The sequence below is a fragment of the Triticum dicoccoides genome, chromosome 6B (assembly GCF_002162155.2).
Source record: "Triticum dicoccoides isolate Atlit2015 ecotype Zavitan chromosome 6B, WEW_v2.0, whole genome shotgun sequence".
NCBI classification, from domain to species: domain Eukaryota; kingdom Viridiplantae; phylum Streptophyta; class Magnoliopsida; order Poales; family Poaceae; genus Triticum; species Triticum dicoccoides.
In genome coordinates, this window is record NC_041391.1 from 667,549,704 (window position 1) to 667,560,257 (window position 10,554).

General features: G+C 40.1%; 1 protein-coding gene across 2 annotated transcripts; it reads left to right on the forward strand.

Moving 5' to 3' along the window:
• The first annotated feature begins 4,861 nt into the window (after nt 1–4,861).
• Nucleotides 4,862–7,300, forward strand: LOC119326116 (pentatricopeptide repeat-containing protein At5g27460-like). Of its 2 annotated transcripts, none has more exons than XM_037599819.1 (2): nt 4,862–5,187; nt 5,674–7,300. In XM_037599819.1, exons 1-2 carry the CDS (start codon nt 4,888–4,890, stop codon nt 6,928–6,930), a joined length of 1,557 nt encoding a protein of 518 aa, XP_037455716.1. In that variant the 5' UTR covers nt 4,862–4,887; the 3' UTR covers nt 6,931–7,300. The 2 variants fall into 2 exon arrangements, with proteins under 2 accessions (XP_037455716.1, XP_037455717.1); XM_037599820.1 differs by having other exon boundaries at nt 5,065–5,187; nt 5,732–7,300.
• The last annotated feature ends 3,254 nt before the right edge of the window (nt 7,301–10,554 follow it).

A 10,554-nucleotide genomic window follows, 5' to 3' on the forward strand; every position in this document is an offset into this window, starting at 1 on the left:
GCACGGTGTTATTTACTTTCGGGCTATAGGGAGGGGACAGTAGGAAACCTCCCCTGGGAAAAATTAGAGAATTGATGTGACGAAAGAGAGGATGGCAGGGACAAAGGCAGAGAGTGGTCCAGAGAAGAGTTGGCATAACGGAATTAATCACTCAACGTGTGTATCATGACTCGTCTGTCTTTGTTAATTTAAATGTATGTGTGCCTTTTTTAATTAACAAAAACTACAATTGGCGATTTATTTCCATAGAAAATAATTGTGTGAAGATTTTCTAATTTTGTATAGTGAATTTTTTCTCGACAAAAGGTTAATATTTATTATGAAAATATGCAAATAAATAATGTGAACATTTATTTTGAGCAATGAGACATTTTTTCAGTAGTGGAACAATATTGTGGCCAGATGTGGACATTTTTCTCACAAATAAATAGTTATATAGAAAGAGAAATTATTATTATTATGAACATTTCTTATAGGTTATGAAAACAATATGTTCACATCTCTTATAGCTTTATTAGAATTCAAATAACGGACGTCTGTTATGCATGATGTTTTTTAGAATACTCCCTGGACTTTAATTAATCCTGCAAAAAAAAGGAAACTATGATGGCTCGCGCGTGATGGCTCTTTGTTGAAAACCCCAAGCTTATTAATTACATACAAAACTCCCATGTATTATTTAATTACATAGGAAAGCCCCTCTATTTAGAAGCACGTGTCTCAACAGGACGTCCATGGCTCCAAAAAAAACACAAGCTGTCCACCAGGCCAAACTTACTTTTTTTTACGGGGAGGCCTTCAGGCTAGCTTTATTAAACTCAAATAACATATACATCGTCTAATAAAAGTTTAACAATGAAGCTGGGGGGCTCATCCGCCCGTACAGAAGAGGATTAACACGCCCCTAATTTGCTAGCTCATGAGCAACTACATTAGACTCCATATTGCAATACTCAATAGTAACCTTTTCGAACTCGGCCAAAATAAAACGACAAGCATCAATAATAGGAGCCAACACCACGGAATGACCTTCATTGTGCTTCAGGGCGTCAACCACCATGCTATTATCCAATCTCACCAAGGATTGCATGTGTTGTTTGCTCAGGTACTTAGTAGTAAATCACGTCCTATGTACCTGCTCAAGCGATATTTTTATATATGGCGCTCCTATGGGACTGCACAAGTTTTATTTTTATTTTTTCCAAGTTCATGTCCATGTTTATTTTTCTTTTTGATTTTTTCCCATGTGAAAATGAAATGTAAGAAAAAAAATACAACTACCATAAAACTTAAATAAAGTGTTAGTGCAATTCAAAAAACAGGTCAACATTTATTTTGGAAAAGGTTTCATGGGCATTTTTTTTTGTAAATCTGTTTTTGGAAAATGTTAGTCATGCACTAAAAAAATGACAACATGTATTTCAAATAATGGTCAAAATGTTCAACATGTATTACAAAGTTATTGTGTAAAATTATTCTTGCATTTATACAAACACATTCAAAATGTTCTAACACATTTGTAGTTTTTTTTGCGGGAATACAATTCTAATTTTATTATTGTCACACAATACTACAGTAATTAAATACAAGTTCAATAGTTTCCAAAATAAAACGGTATATATTTTTCAGTAATTGTGAAGTTAGGAAATACAATAAAGATACACAATAATTTTGCATGGTTTTGGTCCTGAATGAAGATAAATGAATTTAGAAAATAATTTTTAATATGCATTTACCTCTTCAAAGTACACAATAATAAAAATAGAATAAAGATCTAAAATATGCAATAATTACATTTTGATAATTACTATATTTTGTATAGGGAATTTTATGTATCATGAAAACTAAATAGGAACCTGAAAAAAAGGTGAAAGACGTAGTAGGGAGTTGCAAAATGATACATGGAGTAGATCTATATAGATTTCTAGATTATAATTGGCCACAGGGCTTAATTCAGCCGAGTGGCCAACTCATGTGGCAGTGAACCAGGAAGTCCAAGGTTTGAAATCCATCACATGGAATCTATTTTATGGTTATTTCTCTCTGCCGTACTGACATGTGGGACCATGTTTTTAATTAGAGGGGCTTTCCTATGTGATTAAATAAATCATAAGGGTTTTAAAAAAATCATGCATGGCTCACTCTCTACTCACAGCTGCTGACATAAGGGTCTATGACACGTTGGCGCGCCACATAGGCAGTGCATAAGGACGAAGGCACCATATTTGATTGCTCTATTCCGTGTATTTTATAAGTTTGGAGGGCTTCATACTTTTGGAAGATCTAGATGGGGTTCTTATAGTGTCATAGGGATGCTCGGTGTATGTATTTATGTGTAATATATTTTCTCTCTTTTAAGTCAAAATGTCAGCTTGTTATTATGCTTCGGTATCTTTGAGTTCAACAACTTGGCGGCGTTGTCTCTAGTGAGCGCGCTTATTCTATCTGAGGATGAAATGACAACTATTGTACTTTGTTTCAAAAACTATGTAATGATGAACAACGTTGGCTAGGTGCATCATGTTGAACTCGGTACAAAGTTCAGAAGGGCAATACAACTCCTTTTTAAAAGCCTAAGATATACTCCCTCCGTCCCGAAATACATGTCAGAGAAATGGATAAAATTGGATGTATCTATAACTAAAATACGTCTAGATTCATCCATTTCTCCGACAAGTATTTTGGGATGGAGGGAGTACATGGTTTATTTGAAGGATTGATAAATCTCTCTTAGCAGTTGGCCTGCCCAAGGACCAACCTCATAGATACGGTGTTATTAGCTATTCACCTACCAAAGAACCAATGATTTCATGCCAGTGTCTACCACCAAAGTCTTATATAAGGAGCTGAGCTTCTCCACCCAAATGATCAACAACTTATTTCCCGTTATACTTATATGCCTTGGAATTGTCTAATCCAACTCTTTGCATTATTTTTTATGTCTCTGGATGGGGTAAGATTTTGATAGCCATAGGCATAGAAGACACTATGGATTATTGATTAATCACCAAAATTACTGATTAATCTAGTAATCAACACTTAACACCGGCCTTTATGTATCCAACCAAATTCATGGTAGTAGATGGGAAGATGGTTCTGGCAATTGTGGTATGATGAAGTTTTTCAAATAAAAATTTATAATCAAATATATATAAAACATAGTGAGTACTTATGCCCCACAAATATTAGTCACATAAATGTCATCCATAGCATCCAGGCTCCACATCTTACAACTGCACAAGCATTACACAGTTGAAAACCTAGCTCATTGTTGCGATTGGCTTTGCAACTGTCAAAGAGTCTGTGCATTGTTTGTCCTGTTGAACTAGTTAAACTGCAGAGTTCATGAATGGTTGATGCACTTTCGTTTACATACCTTTCAAGTGAAATCATGCACACGTCGACACACATGAGTAGATCACCATGATTGCATTAGCTTTGAGAATGACGTGATAGACAACAAACAAAGGGCAAACCCGAAAAACTTAAACAAACTATGAATATAATAAGTTGAAGCGAATCAAGAAAGAGGGTCTAATATTCTTGGTATCTAAATCTTGAATGCAAAATGATCCAAGCTAAGCCCAGTCTTTGGCAGGACCATTTGCTAGAACGTGTAGATGAATCAGGTGGAAGGGCATAAGCGTAAAATCAAAAACATAACATTTGTTTGGCCAAACACAAGCAATGACACGTGCAAATTGCACCCCTCAATAACCTTGTTACTTATGCAAAAGCCATAAGTCGTAAATGGTCTGACATTTATCCGTAAAGATATGTTCAAGCAACTATCTTTGTTCTAGCAACTATCTATAACCCAATGATAGGAGAATCACACCAAAGCCTAAGCAATCTATAATCAAATATTCGAGGTTGCAAAGCAAAATGACTAGCATGATATGTAAGCAACAACCTCGTCATAAAACTATTTGGATTTCCATGAAAACATGTAAATTACAATGACAACTCTCCAACTTATTCAGTTCTTATCAAAGAAAAAAATGGATTCAATGTGAATCTCTTGAATATAGTTTGTAGAAGTAGATACCCAATTCAAGTCTTGCAGGAGAATGAGTTAATTATCATCAATAATATCTGACTGCATCAAGGATAAAAAAATGTACACATTGAAACTAATTGCGTTCGGTTCATGATATGTACTTTATACAAGTCGACATATATCATTATGAATTTGAAATATTTTTGCGATATCAAGAATAACTGAAACTCACTATAGGAAAAATTAACAGGAACTCGCTTATGAAATTGATTGGTCTGCACCATGAACAGTGTTAGAACTTTTGGGTAGATGATAGAAGACTTTTTAAAAACAAATTCATCAACCATAAATAAAATTTTCAATCCAGTAGCGATAGTAATAAGCTGCTACCATAGGTAAAAAAACATGTTAGTTGAATAGAGGCATCCGAAAACATTTTATAAAACAGTTACCGAGATCCGGATGGAATCACAAAATGGACTCACGATCTCCGGATTACTCAATGCTACAGGAACGTTGCCCCGCCCCTGCTGTCAACCGTGCAAGCAAGCCCAGTGACACTGAGTGGCGCTAGCAAGGGAACCGTGCACGACGAAGCCTCCCGGAAAAACTGGATTAGGGCCTCGAGTCGCCATCTCGGATGACGCCTTCACATGTCGAAATTAGACACACACACACGCCCGTAAAATAAAAAAATTTAGACACACACAAAAACTCATAAAGCTTAGGGTTAAGAAACTGGTACTAGCAATTTAATCATGATAAGGTGACCCAAAATGTGTTTCATGCTCGAGGAATTGACTTTTTTCATGTAAAACCGCCGTCCAAATGGATTCAGGTTACGGACACACCCAAAAGCAGTCCACGACAGGTACTGAGCCGGCCCCATGGCCATGGCCGCCGCTGTCGCGCGCCGCCTCCTCCGCCTGCTCTCCTCGCGCTCGAACCCTAGACCCGCTTCCCTCTCCTCCTGCTCCTCCCCCTCCCCCTCCTTCGGGACTCCGGCCACCGCCGGCGAGCGCGAGGGCGACCCCCTCTCGTGGCGCCTCCTCCGTCTCCGGTCGCCGGGCGCGGCGGCCGCCGCCATCGACGGATGGGCCCAGGAGCGCGGCCGCGTCTCGCGGCCGGACCTCCAGCGTGCCGTCTCCCAGCTCCGGCGCGCGCGCCGCTACGGCCACGCCCTCGAGGTGAGCGGCTTCAACCGGTAGTCCCCTCTCTGAACTCTAGTTTTAAACTTCAGGCTCTTCATCGACTGAAAATCCAGCTATTTGCGTTGTACAGTGACACTAACTCATATGCCATTTGAACTGAAAAATCTGATAACATGGGGAGGAACCCAATTAGGACATTCCTCGGTCGTCGCTTTACATCTTATTAGGAAGAATTTCACCTTTGTTCCCCTGTTTTTATTGACTGACAACAAGTATTGAGAGGTTAATTGCGAAGGAAGAACTGATTGATCCCAACTCTGTAAAAATTTCAGACCCTTTAAAATCTCTGCTTGCAGAGGAAGAACTGGTCAATTCACACTCTTCATATTGTTTGATCGAAACTCCCGAGACGGGAATCTGACACTTCCGCCGATTGGCAATTCGTGATTGTTTTAATCCCATATAGGCTAGAGCTCAAAATTACAATTGTCGCAGCCTAAACAAGCTTCTGCTGTCCTGCAGATTTTATCATGGATGGACTCACGCAAAGAAATTAAACTATTACCATTGGATCATGCAGCTAGACTGGACTTGATTGCGAAAGTGCACGGTACTTCTCAAGCTGAGGAATATTACAAGAAATTACCAAACTCTGCTTCAAGGGAAGCTGCGTCATTCCCTCTCCTCCATTGCTATGTTGTTGAAAGAAATGTTCAGAAAGCAGAGTGCTTTATGGCTAGTCTGCAGAGCATTGGGCTGCCTGTCGATCCTCACTCATTCAATGAAATGATGAAACTCTATGTTGCAACATGTCAGTATGAGAAGGTATTTAGTGTAATCGATCTGATGAAACGGAACAACATTCCCAGAAATGCTCTCTCATATAACCTTTGGATGAACGCATGCTCTGTCTCTGGTGTTGCCTCTGTACAATCAGTGTACAAGGAGATGGTTAATGATGGTACGATTGAGGTTGGTTGGAGCACATACTGTACATTGGCCAACATCTTCAAGAAGCATGGACTGAATAGTAAAGCCCTGGCTTGCCTTAGGACGGCCGAAACAAAATTATCAACAACACAGCGCTTAGGATTTTCTTTTGTAATGACATGTTATGCGGCTCTGGGTGACAGCGATTGGGTCATGAGACTGTGGAAGGCTAGTAAATGTGTCCCAGGTAGAATCCCCGCTGCTAACTACATGACTGCTATCTTATGTCTGATAAAAGTTGGCGACATTGACCGGGCTGAGTGGATTTTTGGAAGCTGGGAAGCGGAGTGCAGGAAGCATGATGTGCGGGTTTCAAATGTTCTTCTAGGTGCTTATGTGAGGAACGGGTGGATTGAAAAGGCTGAGAAGCTTCATCTCCACATGCTACAGAAAGGCGCACGGCCAAACTACAAGACGTGGGAGATATTGATGGAGGGTTTTGTTCAGACTAGGCAGATGGACAAGGCTGTCAATGCCATGAAGAAAGCTTTATCTTTAATGAAGAGCTGCCATTGGAGACCTCCACTCAAACTTGTTGAGGCCATCGCAGCATTCTTCGAGGAGCAAGGAAACACGGACGATGCAAACAGATACATTAAGCTTCTTCAAAAGTTTAACCTGACAAGCTTGCCCCTGTACAAGTCCGTGCTTCGAGCATATATTAAAGCTGATACCGTGCTGCCAACAAACATTTCCGAGATGATAGCAAGAGATGACATCGTTATGGATGAAGAAATGGATCACTTGATCATACGTGCTAGCAAGATAGATATCAGAGGCGATGTGTAACTATGAAATGTAACAACCTGTGACCCAGTCACATGCTCTACAGCATTTCGCCGACGTCACAAAATAGAACTGCAGATTAGACCAAGAACAACACATGACAAAACAACATTTCATTGCTTAGCAGGCAAGCAAAGTGAATTTTTGTCTATGTGAAGTGATGATTTCTCAAGACATGACAATTATATGCTTTTATTGTATAGGATCTCCGTTGTATGTACTTGAGACGAGCCTGAGAAGTTTGGAGGGCTTCATACTTTTGTAAGAACCGGATAATGGGTTCTTATAGCTTTATTGGGATGATTAGTCATGAGCAAAGTAAAATTCTTGTTTCTTAACAGAGATGCCGATTATATGCTTTTATTGTGGTGGATCTCTGTTGTATGTACGTAGACGATCTTGAGAAGTTTGGAGGCCTTCATTCATACTTCTGTAAGAACCGGATAAGGTGGTTCTTATAGCTTTTTTTTTGAGCCGGAATACTCTCTATTCCATTAATCAGAACAACCAGCCAAATCACTGGCAATCATGATTAGTGATATAATTCTGTGCGATATATTATCTTTTTTAAAAGACTTGTTGTTTCCAAATACTGTAGTTATTCATCTTCAATATCATCCTTGGAGTTTAGTGAAACTAGGCAACATTGTTTTACTTGTGTTTTCTCTTTGTAATAATGAAGTGCATTGGCTAGGTGTGTCATTTTTAATTCTTGATCTTGGTACAGAGTTCTGAAGGGCAATATACCAATGTACCATAAGAAAATTCATTGTTCGTTTAAAGAATTATTAAAACTCTTGCAGCTGCTAACATACCAAGGACCAAGCTCATGGTTATTTTAGCCCCAATTCTTTTCAGCTACTGGCCTGCTGGAGTAGAAGTTTAAGATGAGAAGTACTCCTAGCTATTGATCTACCAAAGGACCAATTGTTTCATGTCACTCCCTACCATCATCACCATCCAAGTTCTTTTATAAGGAGCAATGCTTCTGTAAGCGGAAGTTGAATTTCTTATCTACGATTTTACTTCTCTGCCTTGAAATTACACAATTTCAATCACACGCTAGGGACAACACAGTTCCATTTACACACTAGGGATACACAATCGATAGATATGGGCGTAGGAGGCACAGGGAACTACCGATGGATTACCGGATCACAACTTTTATCGCAGAAATCTCACGGAAGAATGACGACCAGCGTCTGGACACCTTTGACACAACAGCTTTGGGTCCAGGTTTAGCTCATGATGATCACTGTGAATGGTTTCATAGCTACCATGTTCATGTAACCCGTGCTGTAACCGGCGGTTATGCCGTGCTATAAATGGAACACGAGTGTTCCATCTCAAAAAATAAAAAAAGAAGTCATGTGCCTGTGGGCATATGCTTGATCCGCTCGCTGTGTTCCTGTTTCTCTCGAGAGCACGACCGCACGTAGCAAAACTGGCTCCCTTCTCGCCGAGTGCTTTCCGGCAAGAAAGAAAAGATACCCACCTACACGGCTGATGGTACTTGTCTGAAGAATTCGACATCTTCAGTTAATTCAATTCCTGTACCATTCCGGGATCAAGCTCTCTGCATTGTCATTCTTTGATCCGACGCCGACTACATCACATGCCGCTTTACGTCAGAATGACTATTGACCGTGGATCTTCAGTCGGACGAATGTCAAACTCCCTTGCGTCACTATTAACTTTCTGAAACTCCGCTACTATGTTTCATTACCTGCTCTCTACTTTTTCTCTTTTACCATGGATTTATAAGGGTATAAAATGAACGTTCTAGAGACTTATATGTTATTCTCTATGTAGCGGGTTAAACCTTAGCCATTGGTGTTTCTGGTATGCCCTTTGGCGTATTTGAAATCGCCCTAAGTTCGTCGTGTTCTTCCTCCAAATTTTCTACCTTTTGCTGTTCAGACGAGTAGAATATCCCTTCTTTTTCTTTATCAGACGACCTAAATTATCATAATTTAATTTCAATTCTGAAGTTAACTGAAGAACTTGTCAGTTCAGCTTGTTCCTTACAGCACGTACGAAGCGGGCTACCTAAGCAAGTTGATTGATCTCAGGACACTTGCACGTACGAAGAGAACTAAGCTAGCCGGATTGATCCGCGGCATGACGAGCACACACATGATGCCTCGATTTCATGGCAACAAGGCCGACACAGGATGCACTGAAGCTAGGAGGATCAATCTGTGCCTCTGTTCGACTAGTATAGTAGTACGGGCGTGTTGCTTGAAAGAAGCTACATCACTGGCACATCAGTTGACACCGCTGCGTGTGGATCCTGCTCTGTTGCTAAAAGGAGGATGTTGATATCATAATGTGCGGGGGAATCCTGGAAGTCGCCTCATTGCTGCTTTGATGTCCCTGAGAAGCGGAGCGTTCTATCTGATCATGATTTTGTGGTTCTGTTGACTTTGTTCTTTTACGCATTGTCTTTGTGAATTTGTTATGGTGTTATTTGGTGATTGTGGTGCTATTAGATTTTTGTCCTGTGATAGATGTTTCGAGGTCGAGCATTTATAGCGGGTTTCCTAGTAGTGCTCCAACTCGCTCTCTCTTTCCTAGTTTCCCACTTTAGTATGTTGCTTGGTAGTGTTAGAGATGGTTGTAATAAGGATGAAAAATCTGTTATCTTTCTGTTGAGTGATTAATGGAAAAGGGGATGCCTGGCTGAAAAAAAAAGTACAGTAGGCAGATGTGCAGGTTGCAGGAAGAGGATAAGTTGGAGATGGTTGTAATAAGGATGAAAGCGTTCTAGCACGGTTGGAAACTCTGATGAGAACTCTATCGTTGGATATTTGGAAGCTGGGAAGCGGAGTGCAGGGAGCATGATGTGCGGTTTTCAAATGTTCTTCTAGGTGCTTATGTGAGGAATAGGTGGACTTGAAAGGCTGAGAAGCTTCATCTCCACATGCTACAGAAAGGTGCACGCCCAAACTACAAGACGTGGGAGATATTGATGGAGGGATTTGTTCGGAGTAGGCAGATGGACAAAGCTGTCAATGCCATGAAGAAAGCTTTACCTTTAATGAAGAGTTGCCAATGGAGACCTCCAGTTAAACTGGTTGAGGCCATCGCAATGTTCTTCGAGGAGCAAGGAAATGCGGACGATGCAAGCGGATACATGAAGCTTCTTCAAAAGTTTAACCTAATAAGTTTGCCCATGTACAACTCCATGCTTCAAGCATATATTAAAGCGGATACCATGCTGCCAACAAACATTTCCGAGATGATGGCAGTATATGACATGGTTATAGATGAAGAAATGGACCAGTTGATCATACGTGCTAGCAAGATAGATATGACTGGCCATGCATAACTACGAAATGTAACAACCTGTGACCCAGTCACATGGTATATAGCATTTCAGCTGGCGTGGCAAAATAGAACTGAAGATTAGACCGAGAACATCATATGACTAAACAACACTTCATTACCTAGCAGGCAAGGTTAATTCTTGGCTATGCTTTGTGAAGTAATTGTTTCTTAAAGAAGGATTCTTCTCTTTTAAACTGATACTGATTATTCTTGATAAGCACCGTAGATGGTAATTTTCTTATCCAAAGTACGTATTTATATCTTTTTTTAACAAGTAGTTTTTGTTGGAAATAGGTC

What these genes read in the sequence shown, in the direction of transcription:
- LOC119326116 (XM_037599819.1), top strand. Translation starts at nt 4,888, where the DNA reads ATGGCCATGGCCGCCGCTGTCGCGCGCCGCCTCCTCCGCCTGCTCTCC. An exon ending in GCTACGGCCACGCCCTCGAG is followed by an intron (nt 5,188 to 5,673) that starts GTGAGCGGCTTC and finishes GCTGTCCTGCAG; the next exon opens with ATTTTATCATGGATGGACTC.